This window comes from Papio anubis, chromosome 10, assembly GCF_008728515.1.
Source record: "Papio anubis isolate 15944 chromosome 10, Panubis1.0, whole genome shotgun sequence".
In the NCBI taxonomy this organism is placed as follows: Eukaryota; Metazoa; Chordata; class Mammalia; order Primates; family Cercopithecidae; genus Papio; species Papio anubis.
In genome coordinates, this window is record NC_044985.1 from 113,139,066 (window position 1) to 113,155,927 (window position 16,862).

General features: G+C 38.8%; 1 protein-coding gene across 1 annotated transcript in view; it reads right to left on the reverse strand.

The window, feature by feature from the left end:
* DNER (delta/notch like EGF repeat containing) overlaps window positions 1-16,862 on the reverse strand; it is a 381,990-nt gene that overhangs the window by 24,823 nt on the left and 340,305 nt on the right. The window contains exon 11 of the mRNA XM_021924059.2: window positions 6,294-6,425. Coding sequence (XP_021779751.2) covers window positions 6,294-6,425 — 132 coding nt within the window. The remainder of the gene's footprint in view (window positions 1-6,293; window positions 6,426-16,862) is intronic.

The following is a 16,862-nucleotide window of genomic DNA, read 5'->3' on the forward strand; positions in this document are numbered from 1 at the left end:
GGTGCCTCCTGACAGAGAGACACCTCCCAGCAGGGGTCAACAGACACCTCTTATAGGAGAACTCCAGCTGGCATCTGTCAGGTGCCCCTCTGGGAAGAAGCTTCCAGAGGAAGGAACAGGCAGACATCTTTGCTGTTCCACAGCCTCCACTGGTGATACCCTGGCAAACGGTCTGGAGTGGACCTCCAGTAAACTCCAGCAGACTCACAGCAGAGGGGTCTGACTGTTAGATGGAAAACTAACAAACAGAAAGGAATAGCATCAACACCAACAAAAATGATATCCACACAGAAACCCCATCTGAAGGTCACCAACATCAAAGACCAAAGGTAGATAAATCCACGAAGATGAGGAAAAACCAGCACAAAATGGCTGAAAATTCCAAAAACCAGAATGCCTCTTCTCTCCAAAGGATCACAACTTCTCACCAGCGAGGAAACAAAACTGGACAGAAAATGAGTTTGACAAATTGACAGAAGTAGGCTTCAGAAGGTGGGTAATAACAAACTCCTCCAAGCTAAAGGAGCATGTTCTAACCCAAAGCAAGGAAGCTAAGAAACTTGAAAAAAGATTAGATGAATTGCTAACTAGAATAACAAGTTTAGAGAAGAACATAAATGACCTGATGGAGCTGAAAAACACAGCAAGACAATTTTGTGAAGCATACACAAGTATCAATATCCAAATAGATCAAGCAGAAGAAAGGATTTAAGAGACTGAAGACCAACTTAATGAAATAAAGCGTGAAGACAAGATTAGAGAAAAAAGAAAGAAAAGGAATGAACAAAGCCTTCAAGAAACAGGGGACTATGTGAAAAGACCAAACCTGTTTGATTGGTGTACCTGACAGTGACTGGGAGAATGGAACCAAGTTGGAAAACACTTGGTTCCATTCCATAGGATATTATCCAGGAGAACTTTCCCAACCTAGCAAGACAGGCTAACACTCAAATTCAGAAAATACAGAGAACACCACAAAGATGCTCCTCGAGAAGAGCAACCCCAAGACACATAATCATCGTATTCACCAAGGTTGAAGTGAAGGAAAAATGTTAAGGGCAGCCAGAGAGAAAGGTCAGGTTACCCACAAAAGGAAGTCCATCAGACTAACAGCGGATCTTTCTGAAGATCCTACAAGCCAGAAGAGAGTGAGGGCCAATATTCAACATTCTTAAAGAAAACAATTTTCAACCCAGAATTTCATATCCAGTCAACCTAAGCTTCATAAGTGAAGGAGAAATAAAATCCTTTATAGACAAGCAATTGCTGAGAGATTTTGTCACTACCAGGCCTGCCTTACAAGAGCTCCTGAAGGAAGCACTAAATATGGAAAGGAAAAACCAGTGCCAGCCACTGCAAAAACATACCAAATTGTAAAGACAACCGAAACTATGAAAAAACTGCATCAACTAACGGGCAAAATAACCAGCTAGCATCATAATGACAGGAGCAAATTCACACATAACAATACTAACCTTAAATGTAAATGGGCTAAATGCCCCAATTAAAAGACACACACTGGCAAATTGGATAGAGTCAAGAGCCATCAGTGTTCTGTATTCAGGAGACCCATCTCATGTGCAAAAATGCACACAGGCTTAAAATAAAGGGATGGAGGAATAGTTACCAAGCAAATGGAAAGCAAAAAAAGGAGTGGTTTCAATCCTAATCTCTTCCAAAACAGACTTTAAAACAACAAAGATCAAAAAAGACAAAGAAGAGCATTATATAATGGTAAAGGGATCAATGCAACAAGAAGAGCTAACTATCTTAAATATATATGTACCCAATACAGGAGCACCCAGATTCATAAAGCAAGCTCTTAGAGACCTACAAAGAGAATTAGACTCCCACACAATAATAGTGGGAGACTTTAACACCCTACTGTCAATATTAGATCCACAAGACAGAAAATTAACAAGAATATTCAGGACTTGAACTCAGCTCTGGACCAAGCAGACCTAATAGACATCTACAGGACTCTCCACTCCAAATCAACAGAATATACATTCTTCTCAGCACCACATCACACTTATTCTAAAATTGACCACATAATTGGAAGTATAACACTCCTCAGCAATTACAAAAGAATGGAAATCATAACAGTCTCTTAGACCACAGTGCAATCAAATTAGAACTCAGGATTAAGAAACTCACTCAAAACTGCACAACTACAAAGAAAGAGAACAACCTGCTCTGAATGACTACTGGGTACATAACAAAATTAATGCAGAAATAAATAAGTTCTTTGAAACTAATGAGAACAAAGACACAATGTACCAGAATCTCTGGGACACAGCGAAAGCAGTGTTTAGAGGGAAATTTATAGCACTAAATGCCCACAGGAGAAAGTGGGAAAGATCTAAAATCAACACCCTAACATCACAATTAAAAGAACTAGAGAAGCAAAAACAAACAAATTCAAAAGCTAGCAGAAGACAAGAAATAACTAAGATCAGAGCAGAACTGAAGGAGACCGAGACAAGAAAAACCCTTCAAAAAAAATCAAGGAATCCAGGAGCTGGTTTTTCGAAAAGATTAACAAAATACATAGACCATTAGCAAGACTAACAAAGAAGAGAGAAGAATCAAATAGACACAATAAAAATGATAAAGGGGATATCACCACTGATCTGACAGAAATACAAACTACCATCAGAGAATACCATAAACACCTCTATGCAGATAAACTAGACAATCTAGAAGAAACAGATAAATTCCTGGACACATCCACCCTTCCAAGACTAAACCAGGAAGAAGTTGAATCCCTGAATAGACCAATAGCAAGTTTTGAAATTGAGGCAGTAATTAATAGCCTACCAACCAAAAAAAGCCCAGGACCAGATGGATTCACAGCCAAATTCTATCAGAGGTACAAAGAGGAGCTGGTACCACTCCTTCTGAAACTATTCCCAACAACAGGAAAGAGGGACTCCTTCCTAACTCATTTTATGAGGCCAGCATCATCCTGATACCAAAACCTGGCAGAGACACAACTAAAAAAAGCAAATTTCAGGCCAATATCCCTGATAAACATTGATGCAAAAATCCTCAATAAAATACTGGCAAACCAAATCCAGCAGCACATCAAAAAGCTTATCCACCACTACAATCCAGTCTGGGTGACGGAGCGAGACTCCATCCAGAAAAAAAGAGAAAGAAAGAAAAAGAAAAAGCTTATCCACCACGATCAAGTTGGCTTCATCCCTAGGATGCAAGGGTTCAACATATGCAAATCAATACACGTAATCCATCACATAAACAGAACCAATGATAAAAACCACATGATTGTCTCAATAGATGCAAAAAAGGCCTTCGATAAAGTTCAACACCTCTTCATGCTAAAACCTCTCAATAAACTAGGTATTGACAGAACGTATCTCAAAATAATAAGAGCTATTTATGAAAAACCACAGCCAATATCAGAATGAATGGGCAAAAGTTAGAAGTATTCCCTTTGAAAACTGGCACAAGATAAGGATGCCTTCTCTCACCACTCCTATTCAACATAGTATTGGAAGTTCTGGCCAGATCAATCAGGCAAGGGAAAGAAATAAAGGGTATTCAAATAGGAAGAGAGGAAGTAAAATTGTCTCTGTTTGCAGATGACATGATTGTATACTTAGAAAACCCCATTGTCTCAGCTCAAAATCTCCTTAAGCTGATAAGCAACTTTAGCAAAGTCTCAAGATACAAAATCATTGTGCAAAAATCACAAGCTTTCCTATACACCAATAATAGACAGAGAGCCAAATCATGAGTGAATTCTCATTCACAATTGTGACAAAGAGAATAAAATACATAAAAATACAACTTACAAGGGATGTGAAGGACCTCCCAAGGAGAACTACAAACCACTGTTCAAGGAAATAAGAGAAGACACAAACAAATGAAAACACATTTCATGCTCATAGATAGAATTAATATCCTGAAAATGGCTATACTGCCCAAAGTAATTTATACATTCAATGCTATCCCCACCAAGCTACCACTGACTTTCTTCACAGAATTAGAAAAAACTACTGTAAATTTCATATGGAACCAAAAAAGAGCCTGTATGTCAAGACAATTCTAAGCAACAAAAACAAAGCTGGAGGCATCATGATACGTAACTGCAAACTATACTACAAGGCTACGGTAACCAAAACGTCATGATACTGGTACCAAAACAGATATATAGACCAATGGAAAAGAACAGAGGCTTCAGAACGCCACACATCTACAACCATCTGATCTTTGATAAACCTGACAAAAACAGCGTTGGTGAAAGGATTCCCTATTTAATAAATGGTGTTGGGAAAACAGGCTAGCCATATGCAGAATACTGAAACGGGACCCCTTCCTTACACCTTATACAAAAATTAACTCAAGATAGATAAAAGACGTATACATAAGACCTAAAACTATAAAAACCCTAGAAGACAACCTAGGCAACACCATTCAGGACATAGGCATGGGCAAAGACTTCAGGACTACAACACCAAAAGCAATGGCAACAAAGGCCAAAATTGACAAATGGGATCTAATAAACTAAGGAGCTTCTGCACAACAAAAGAAACTATCATCACAGTGAAAAGACAACCTACAGAATGGGAGAAAATTTTTGCAATCTATCCATCTGAAAAAGGGCTAATATCCAGAATCTACAAAGAACTTAAACAAATTTACAAGAAAAACAAACAAACAATCAACCCCATCAAAATGTGGGCAAAAGGTATGAACAGATACCTCTCAAAAGAACAGATACCTCTCAAAAGGACATTTATGCAACCAACAAACATATGAAAAAAAGTTCATCATCACTGGTCATTAGTGAAATGCAAATCAAAACCACAATGAGATACCATCTCACACCAGTTAGAATGGTGATCATTAAAAAGTCAGGAAACAACAGATGCTGGAGAGGATGTGGAGAAATAGGAACGCTTTTATACACTTGGTGGGAATGTAAATTAGTTCAACCATTGTGGAAGACAGTGTGGCGATTCCTCAAGGATCTAGAACCAGAAATACCATTTGACCCAGCAATCCCATTACTGGGTATATACCCAAAGGATTATAAATCATTCTACTATAAAGAAACATGCACATGTATGTTTACTGAAGCATTGTTCACAACAGCAAAGACTTGGAACCAACCCAAATACCCATCAATGATAGACTGGAAAAAGAAAATGTGGCACATATACGCCATGTAATACTATGCATCCATAAAAAAGGATGAGTTCATGTCCTTTGCAGGGACATGGATTAAGCTGGAAACCATCATTCTCAGCAAACTAACACAGGAACAGAAAACCAAACACCACATGTTCTCACTCATAAGTGGGAGTTGAACAATGAGAACACATGGACACAGGGAGGGGAACATCACACACTGGGGCCTGTCAGGTGGTGGGAAGCTAGGGGAGGGATAGCATGAGGAGAAATACGTAATGTAGATGATAGGTTGATGGGTGCAGTGAAAACCACCATGCATGTGTATGCAACAAACCGCCGTTCTGCACATGTATCCCAGAACTTTAAAGTATAATAGAGAAAAAGGAAGAAGGAAGGAAGGAATGGAAGGAAGGAAGGAAGGAAGGAAGGAAGGAAGGAAGGAAGGAAGGAAGGAAAGAAGGCAGGCAGGCAGGCAGGCAGGCTGGCTCAATTCCATGTCAGTTCACATTTTCACTTCAATCCTAGTAGATACATTGTTTTAAGGTGTAAAATCTTGATTAAGACATTTATCAAACTTCTATTTGTTCACCCTAAGAGATCATTCAGCTTTAAGCAGCCCAAAACGTTTTCAGCTTTTCTTTTAAGCTTGTCTTCACTAAACTTTTCTCCAGGCAATAGATGGAACTTAATACATCTGAAGACACTTGAACACATAAATAAAAAGGGAATTTACATTCTGTGTGTGTGTGTGTGTGTGTGTGTGTTTTAATTTTCAACACAAAGACTCTATTTTTTGATATGATTCTAATGCTTTTCTGTTCAGCACATTTTTGGCTGCATGAGTAGCAGTGAACTCTGGATGACATCTGAAAATTCTCATCCTGGGGAAAGGCTGGCTTCAGACTCAGGAAGGAGTGGGGGCAGCAGAATGCAGGGGGCAAACATGCTAAACTGGGTATTGAGCACCAAAATGGGACAAGTGTAGCTCCGGTTGTCCCTCTGGGACTCACTGCCTCATCTGCCAGTGACTCGGGGGCTTTCTGGTCACAGTCGGCATCTTTTTGATGAAGGAAAATGCTTAAGTAACAGCTATAAATGTTAAATAACAGTGGCTGAACTGCAGAAATACTTACGGATCTCACAGTTTGCTCCCACCCAACCATGCGGGCAGTGGCAGGTGTAACCATTGGACTGGTCCAGGCAGCTCCCACCATGGTGGCAGGGGTTACTGTCACATTCATTTATGTCAATGTCACACTCTTCACCTAGGGAGATAAGAAAAAGCAGTGGTGAAACCGCTGCACCCATGGTTCCTGCCATTTTTTCTGGCCAAAAAGTAAAGATCCCAGGCTAAGGGTCATAACCTTTAGCAATAGAGCCTAACCTGCTGTTTGCACAAAGTGCAGAACTCTCAGAAAATTCCAGACACGGGATCTTTTACTTCAGTAAAATTAAAAAGGAAAAAAATATATATATAGCACTGGTAAAAAGAATCTTTCCTTTAGTCTACTTAACTAGTTAACTAGTTTCATTTAGCTAGTTAAGTGAGGTTGATTCCCATGTCTGAATAAATCTTTCCAGGATCAGAAAAAGTGAAGTTGGGGTTTTGATTTTATTAAAGAAGTCTATTTTATGTTGGAATTCATCAGCTGAATCTTATTATTTATTTTTCTGAAACTCCAGAAAGCTGAAAACTCACAGTTTATGATTATTCTGTAGCCAAGTATTTGAGTGTGTGAGACTGGACATTTGACTCTTGTCTGGAAAGTTCTAGGACATAGTTGTGCACCCAGCCTGAGTCAATTAGGAGAGATTACTTCACTTTCCAAATCCCTGGATGTGATTCTGCTTGAAGTTGGGGGACGTGAAATGCCCAGGAAAAGCATCAGGTCCACCTAAGAAGAGAAGTTGTGAAGCCTGGGGTTAATCTAAACCTGACCTAATTTTTTTCTGAGAAATGGTGGCCCAAGGGAAGCTGTCCGTTATTCTCCCATGAGGAAGAATGTGACCTTCAGCTCCTGACCCTGGCTAGACCCAACTTTTCAGGACACCTTTGTGTGCTTCAGAGAGAACCTGATAGAAATTACAAACCAGGGTCCAGAGCCAATGTCACAGTGATTCGAACATCACCTTAGAACAAAGCCATCTTCAAGTGATTTTAAAGCCATCATTATGAGTCAATACTAAATGCATACACTTCTTAAATTCAAAGGCATCTCATCAAAGATGAAGAGAAGTGGATATTTCAAATTGAGGCACTCCCTCTCTCAAAAGTTTGAAAACGAGAAAAAGAAATTTTCAAAATAAGCCCTCCTTTGCTTAGATAAATGCAGAAAGTGATGAGAAAACAAAACTCCTAGCATTGCTATGGTCATGGACTAAAGATATTTTTGTCCATTTTTCAAAAGCAATGTTTCAGTATACACTCAAGTGATTACTTCTGGGCTCACTTAATTAGCATTAAATTGCTTTTCTATCTGCTATTGGTTTACCTCACTATTATAAAACCACTGTATGTCACTCAGGCCATTTTAGAGGAGGAATCTCACACTAAAATATTCCATGTCTGTTTTATCTCACACTGTTTTTATACCTGGCATCTTACTATTTTATTTTTAAATAAAATCTGTTGAACAAAACATTTACAACTTCTAGGTCCTACTAGGTTGATTATAATTCAGTAATATATACATGAATTTGTTTCCTGCAACAAATATAGTCACTTACATCAATAGTAAAAAACATGAAATTGATTGCCTATTTCAAAGGTTGTCTTTCCATTAATGGGGCAATCACTCTTAGTAGAAACAGTCATAGATTAAACTATTACAAATGGCATCACATGGTAGACTGGTTGAAGAGACATATAACCAAGAATGTGCTGAGAAATGTTAAAAGGATGAAATCAAAGACCTTAACAAGCATATACGTCAGTACTACTTTCCAACCATCTAGGAAGATACGTGTAATTGGAGATATTTACTAAACAATAGCTTTCTTTAGCTGGCAATCTGAACACTGCAAATTCTGAAATGAGATGCTCTGTTACCTTTACAAGAATAGCTACAGAAACAGCCCACATTTCCCTACTGCTATGGTCTGGCAAAACTCAAAAGCCTCACTCTGCTTCAGGAAGTCCAATGTCAATGACATATGCTTTTCATTTCCTAAACTCCATGCAGTCTCAGGGCTATCAGTTCAGTCCATCCAGGCCTGCTCCAGTCCAGAGCTTCTCCAAGAAGGCAAATGCCACATTCAAGAGCCAGGGCAGCCCCATGCATGTATTAAATCTTGGATCACTAAGGGGCTCTAACATAGTCAGGAGAAGCCCAAGGTCCCTAGAATTGTCTGTTCTTGGGACCCACTAGATTGGACAGATTTGGTAAGAATGGAGATGGTGGGGAAAAAAATAGGATGAACTCTTGCTGTAGACATTTATCAAATACAGTATCTAAAATCCAACTAGGGCCAAACTTATCTCATTCGGGTTTTCATCACCATAATGTTCTTAGAGTTACACTGGGGGTTAAATGATGCAAATTAATGAAATCAATCATATGCCAGTCAGGGCTCCAATTCGTTGACAGCTATTTCTGCAACATATGTGCTCTGGCAGAACCCTGGAGTGATGCACAGTTCTCAGATACCTTTGGGTTTATTCTAATGGCCTCTTTTATAGACAAACCCTCCTTATGCATCTAGTTGAATCAGTTATTCTTCAACTGGCTCTCAGTTTGAGGCCTTTGCTGTGTTCTATGCTGGCTGGCAATAGGAATATAAGGTGACTCAAATGATGGAGTCCCTCAAGGGAATTTTCAACCAGAAGACACCCAAGGATGACTGTTGTTCTCTGCCTTACGATGATCATGCTTTTTACTGTTGGTCTTATGCAAAGTGTTTGAAGATGCACTATGAATTATAGAAAATAAGTTTGGCTTCATTTGCGTTTCCCCATATTAACAGCATTATGTTTGTATATGCATTTCAACACCACAACATTCCATTCTCAATCAATATTCATTTTAACTTATTTTATTATAAGAGTTCTTAGTATACAGTATTATCTTTCTTTACTAATAGTTAACTAATAAATCTTTGAGCTTTTGCTGCCCTGAGCCAATTGACTTTTCAGTTGGCTCACTTACTCTTTTTAAATTTGAGTTAGAAAAAACAATTATTCTTAAGTCACTGTTGTTCTTAATAACATCTATTAAGAAAATACAAAATGAAATTTCTACTTGACTAAGGCTAGCAATCAAGGTCTGAACTTTAAGTCTTTTATAATTATTTTTTCTTTTTTCTTTTCTTTTCTTTTTTTTTTTTTTTTTTTTGAGACAAAATCTCACTCTGTCACCCAGGCTTGAGTAGAGTGGCACAATCTTGGCTCACAGAAAGTTCTGCCTCCCAGGTTCAAGCGATTCTCCTGCCTCAGCTTCCCCAGTAGCTGGGATTACAGGCATGTGCCACCATGCCCAGTGAATTTTTTGTATTTTTAGTAGGGACGGGGTTTTGCCTTGTTGCCCAGGCTGATCTTGAATTCCTGACCTCAGGTGATCTGCCACCTCAGCCTCCTCCCAAAGTGCTAGGAATACAGGCATGAGCCACTGTGCCCAGTCAATTTTTTTTTCAATGTATTACCTTCTATGAGGCAATATGTAAGTACACTGGGTATCACATTTGGTAGTACTTATGCAAATTTACAAGCATATGGATTCTGCTTGCTTTCCTTGGGTAAATTAGGAAATGCAAAAAGATAAAACCATCCAAAGTTACCACTGTTAGTATATCCTTGGGTTAACACAGTCCCCATTAAAAGATATTGATGACAATTACCATAATCATAATATCTAGTATTAAATATATGCCTTCTATGTGGCAGGCACTGACTGGGTGCTTTGACTATAACTCTTTCATATACTTCACTAAGATTTTATTCAAGATAAAGTGAGTTTTAAAAATTATTTTGAATTTTTTAATCATGATGGAATAACTGGAACCTGTCTTGCCTTCCCACCATAAACAACTAGACAACTAGATGAAATATATGGAAAAAAAAAAAAAAAAAAAAACTATGAGGACATTGGACAACAGGAAGTCCATGACGGTGATTGCTGCAAGAAGGGAAATAAAACAGCTGAGCACCACAATCATTCTGGCTTTCTTCCTGGAATTAATTTAGAACACAGTGGTTTCACTGGCTTGAGGAGACAAATATCAGAGTGCATGGAGGCCAAGGTAGCTGTAATTTGTAGGAAAGACCACAACACAAGATAGAACCACTCAGAAAATGAGCACCGGAAATCTGCTGCATCCCTTGGGCTGTTGCTGAGGACATGTGTGTGTGTAACTTGACGCTTGGCAAACAAAATGACAGATGAACGGTTCCCAAACTCACAGAGGACTCAGAGATATTCAGATTTGCACAGCCAGGGTGGAACTATTTCATCGATTACCTAGTACATTCAGTGAAGCCACAAAAGATCACATCTTAGTAATGGGGCACAACTATCCCTAGAGTAAGGCTACTCTACATTCACCTCCCCAAAATGTACAACAAACCTTGAAAGGATTAATTAGGTCAGCAAGTTACTTACCTGACACACACAAAAAAAGTCCATTACTTTTTTTAAAAAAAGACAATAAGGCCGGGCGCGGTGGCTCAAGCCTGTAATCCCAGCACTTTGGGAGGCCGAGACGGGCGGATCACGAGGTCAGGATATCGAGACCATCCTGGCTAACCCGGTGAAACCCCGTCTCTACTTTAAAAAAATACAAAAAAACTAGCAGGGCGAGGTGGCGGGCACCTGTAGTCCCAGCTACTCGGGAGGCTGAGGCAGGAGAATGGCGTAAACCCGGGAGGCGGAGCTTGCAGTGAGCTGAGATCCAGCCACTGCACTCCAGCCTGGGCGACAGAGCGAGACTCCGTCTCAAAAAAAAAAAAAAAAAAAAAAGACAATAAAATCCAGTCACTCAACAACTGAATCCACAATGACCATCATTCAAACAAAAATTAATAGACATGCAACAAAGTAGAATCATGTGACCCATAACTGCATGAAAATCAGTCAAAAGACACAGATTCAGAAATAACATGAGAGCTAGCAGACAACAAATTTGTTCAAAATGTGAAATAAAATACAAAAAACAATGAACAGAAACATGGAAAATAAAAAACAAGCCCAGTGGAATTATTAGATATGAAAAATACAATATCTGAAATTGTTTTTAGAACTCAATGATTTTAATAGTAGATTAGTGGCTCACACCTGTAATCCTGGCACTCTGGGAGTCCGAGGCAGGCTGATAACCTGAGGTCAGGAGTTTGAGACCAGCCTGGGCAACATGGCAAAACCCCATCTCTACTAAAAAAACAAAAATTAGCTGGGCGTGATGGCACACGCCTGTAATCCCAACTACTCAGCAGGCTGAGGCAAGAGAATCTTGAACCAGGGATGCAGAGGTTGCAGTGAGCCGAGATCACACCACTGTACTCCAGCCTGGGTGACAGAGTGAGACTCCGTCTTAAAAAAAAATAAAAATAAAAAATAGTAGATTAGACACTGTCGAAAAAAATATTAGTAAAGTTGAAAACAGAGCAATAGAAGCTTGACAAACTGAAACTCAGAAAGAAAAAAGACTTTTAAAAAAACTAAGCAGAGACTCTGGCCCACTGGACAATTTTAAGCAGTCTAAGATAGATGTACTCAGAATCCCAAAGAAAGGATATGAAGCCAAAAATAATATTTAATAAATTAATAGCTAAACATTTCCAAGTTTGATGAAAACTGTAACCACAGATTCAAGATGTGCAACAAACCCCAAGCAGGATAAACACAGGAAAATCACACACACACACATATCACAGTGCAGAAGTCAAAGCAACTGCATCTTGGATGCTGATCCACCATGTTGGCTTCTGATTAACCTCAGTTCCAGGAACATTTCTAAGGATTCCAGTGTATGTACTGTTCCTTGTACAAGAAAAGATACTTACCATAAATCCTGCCCTTTGGTCAAAACAACCTTGATGTTATTGTACTTCGATTGTCCTGCACATCCCTTCTGAACTACCTCTCCTCTGTGGATCATAAGCCCTGGGTCCACAGGGTAATGGTGTGGGTGTGGGGATCCACTATCTTGTTTCCCCAGTACCCAAGACACAGACAGGCTTCTCTTCATAAGTCCCTATGAAACATTTCTTTCTGATAAACTGAATATGTCAGCCAAGATCTTTCTTTAGCCTCTCAGCTTCCTCAGACTTTGGGGGCAGGTTTGCAGAGGCCTGCAGGAGCTGAGAGACCAAGAAATGGGCAAAGGGAATGAAGCATCTGTGTGGGTAATCCCAGGTGGCAGCCACTTACTTCTATGTGGAGTGGTGTGGCTCACCTTTTAGACGCTTGTGTGTGAGTACAGGGACACCCCAAAATGCTGGCGTGTTTAGAGTGACTTTTAAGTGAGAGCCATCTGTCACACGGCAGTAAGGAAGGATGGCGAGCAGCCACTGCTCTAACATGGCCACTTCTGTGGCCATTGAGGACAGGAGCCCATCTAGCAGCAAAAGCAAAGTAAAACGGCTTGAGGGGGAGTTAAAATTAGAAAAGAGTTTCTAAAGAGCTCTATTGTCAAAAGTACAGCTTTATTGTTTTAAGGTCTCTATTCTCTCTCTGTAAAACTTCTCAGTCAAATGAATTCTGTTTTCTCCATTTACATCTGTCTCTCCCTCCCTCCTCTTGCTACCCTCGATGCCACATGAGGAACCTACAAAAAGGAACTTCTGACAGTCTGGGATCCCTTGGAGACAGAAAATACTCCTCTTCGCGAGAGGTACCTCTATTTTTCTTTATGGAACCGCAAGAGTTATAAGCAGACAGATTCCTCCTGGGTCTAAAACACAGCTCTCTTTTGTATTGTGTTACCTGACCTGTTTGGCTTTTAGGAGTCCCAGAGTTTACTTTGTACCATGAGAGGACTTGCCCTTGCTGTGTGTAATAACTGGCAGTCACAGGTAAGAGATACAGTCTTAGAGGTGGTTGACGGCACTTGGCAGAAAATGATTATTACTACAGGGGGATACTCATTTCTTTGGGAATTTACATAAGAAAACTGTGGTTTGAGTACCTAAAGGCTACAGAAAAATGCAGTACTGTGGGATAAGACACCCTTTGGGGAATGGGCTGATCGCAGAGTGCGCTGATCAGCCTTGAGTTGCCCATCAGCCTCGGCGGAATGTCCTTGCAGTGAGGTGCACTGTGGAAGCATTGCACTATCCAGTCCTGTAGTGTTTCCCTCTTTTGGTGGACCCAGGATTCAGTGTAAAATGGGATCCTTGGTTTTGAGGGATCTAAACATTCTGCCTTTTTGCTGTACCTGCTCAAGTGTTCAGCCCTATAAACTGCATGCTTTAAAGGGCTCCACCCTGGGCCTGGTGCAGTGGCTCACGCCTGTAATGCCAGCACTTTGGGAAGTTGAGGCGGGCAGATCACCTGAGGTAAGGAGTTCGAGACCAGCCTGGCCAACATAGTAAAACCACGTCTCTACTAAAACTACAAAAAATTAGCTGCGTGGTGGCACACCTGTAATCCCAGTTACTTGGGAGGCTGAGGGAGGAGAATCACTTGAACCCGAGAGGCGGAGTCTGCAGTGAGCAGAGATGGTGCCATTGCACTCCAGCCTAGGTGACAGAGCAAGACTCTGTCTTAAAAAAAAAACAAAAACAAAAAACAGGTTCCACCCTAAAGCCAATAATCTAGATAAGAAACAAACTAAGTGAAAAAGAAAACAGTTTTCCTGGCAATCTTGTTTTCAGATAACAATGGCAGTCTAAGTTCCTTGTCTTTGAGATGTAAATTTCCTACCTTGTTTCACCTAAGAGTCATGTCTTTGGAAATGATTAACCGTCTAAAGGAGGGGAAAGAAACTGAAAACTGGCAAAAGAAAAATCTTATAAATCTATAAGATCTGCTTCTGTGTGTCTGTATGTCTATATTTTAAATGTGTCATGTATATGTGATATATCCCTACCAAAATATATAAAAGAGCTCTAATTAATTGGCTTAAAGCAAGTGCTTCAGACAAATATTTTATCAAGAAGATAGAAACCAACTCAAATGCCTTTTAGTTTTACATGATTTTAGTAATCTTTGGTAAATAAAACTAGTTTCAAGATTTCTTTCAGTAACTTAAGAGTTAAAGAGTTAAAATACTAGTTAATATGGAAAAGTAGTATCATCTAGTTTAGAGGTTATTTAAAGTTTGTTTCAAAGTGAAAGGAAAAAAATGACATAGGTAAAATTAAGTGGACAGAAACAGAAAGAACAAAAGGGTAGGGAATGAGAAATTTTTGATTCCACGGTGGTCACGTGGTCACCACCTATGGTATGGAGCCCAGCTATGCTGTACTTAGTTGATAAAGGTAAAAGTTACCAATGGAACTTAGGAATTTAACTCTGGGGAAGACGGTTCACTGGATGCGTAAGAAAATGCAGACTAATAAGGAAAAAGTGAAATATTAAACCCCTTGGTAATGGTTATCTATAATAGCTAAAATAAAAGTAAAAGAGAGTGATGGTTGGGCCTTGAGGCTGAACCAAGCTCAGATGTGGGTCTGTCTGAGTATAGGTCACTAGCCTCAAAGGGGAAAATTATGTCAGGGCAACAAAAAGTACCTCTGAGACTCTGGTTACCAAGAGGGTAGTCAATGTGAGGCAAGGGCAAAACCAAGTAACCACTGAAATCAGAAGGTCTAGTGTGAAGGAATTGTGCCATTTTGTAGTTAGGATTATTAGCTTCCTCAGACTTTGGGGGTGGGTTTGCATAGACCTGTCCACTGTGGAACAAACAGGCACATCACAATCAACTTGCTAAAACTTAGTAATGAAAACTCCTAAAAACAGCCAGAGTGAGAGTTCTGGTTTTGGAAAGATGAACCAGATATATTTTCCCTATCCCTCCCACCAAGGACAAGTAAAAACCCTAGACATTGTACATAAAATAAACACAAGAAAATTCCAAGAAGTTGAGAGAAAGAGATAGACTGGCTAGTAATCTCAGGACCCAAGGAACAACACAATTGTGAGCTCTTTGAGTTTTCTTTTGGCCTCATATATTCCAGATTAGGTGCTGGAGAAGGCAGCAACCGGGAAATGTCAAAAGATGCAAAAAACAAAACTCCCACGAAAGCGTGTTCTCTGTAACCAAAGAACCAATATAGGGGCAGCCTAGCAATACAAAAAATTATAGATAATAACTGTTCCACTCCAGCCAAACACTACAAAAAAACAAAAAACAAAAAACTGGAAGTCCCCTCACCCATGCCACCAAAGGCCAAGTGGAGAGCATGGACTTCCACCCTCCAAAGCACCTCAATCACCCAACTATAACAGAATGCACAATCTTTTCAAGTACCCACAAAACATATGCCAATATAAACCATATTCTGGGCTATGAAACAACCTCAACAAATTTAGGAGAGTTGAAATCGTAGAGTGTTCTCTCATCATAATTAAAGCAAACTAGATATCTCTGATAAAAAGTAACAGGAAAACCTCAAATCACTTGAAAAATAAACAACATGCTTATAATTAATCTATGGATCAAAGAGGAAATCTAAAGGGACATTAAAAATAAAAATTAAATTGATGGAAAATGAAAATACAACATAAACTTTGTGGGGTACAGCCAAAGCAGTGCTGAGGGGGAAATTTATAGCACTAAAATGCATGCCTTAGCTGTGAGAAAAAGTCTAAATCAATACTCTAAGATCTCACTCAAAGAACCTAAAAAGAAAGAACAAAAGCAAATTAAGCCCAAAGCAAAAAGAAGGAAGAAAATAATAGACATAAGAGAAGAAATCAATGAAATTGAAAACAGAAAAACAATAGAGAAAATGAATGCAACAAAAAGCTATTTATTAAAAAGATTAACAAAATTGACAAAACTCTAGCAAGATTGACAAAGGAAAAAAGAGAAAGACACAAATTACCAACATCACAAATACAGCAGAAAATATCACTAAAGACTGCAGATGTCAAAAGGATAATATAGAAATACTATATTACAACTCCACAGGTAAATTTAACAACTTAAAAAAATGTACTACTTCCTCAGAAAAATCACAACTCATCAAATATAAAATAGATGATTTAAATACTTTTATAACTATTAAGAAAATTGAATATATAACCTTAAAACTCCCCAAAAAGAAATCGCAGGTGCAGATACTTTCACTGGTAAATTCTATTAACTATTTAAAGAAGAATGAATAGCAATTTGATACAATCGGTTGCAGAAAATCGAATACAAAAGAACACTTCCCAACTTATTTCAAGAAGCTAGTTTTACTTCAATACCAAAACTAGGCAAATACACAATAATTTTTTTAAAAAAAAGAAAGAAAATTATTTTGTATCTATGTTCATGGAAAATACTTGTTTCTCACAAAACACAAAATAGTTTTTTTTCTTTTTTAAAACAAATACTTGTTTCTCATGAATATAGACATAAAAAATCTGAAACAAAATATTAGAAAATATTACAAAATAGAATTCAGCAAAGTACTATATAAAATGAATTATACACTATGACCAGGTGGTATATTCCAGGCATGCAAGACTAATTCAATATTTGAAAATCAACCAAGTATATTAACAAGCTGAAGAAAAAAATCACATGATCATATCAACCCATACAGAAAAAGCATTTGA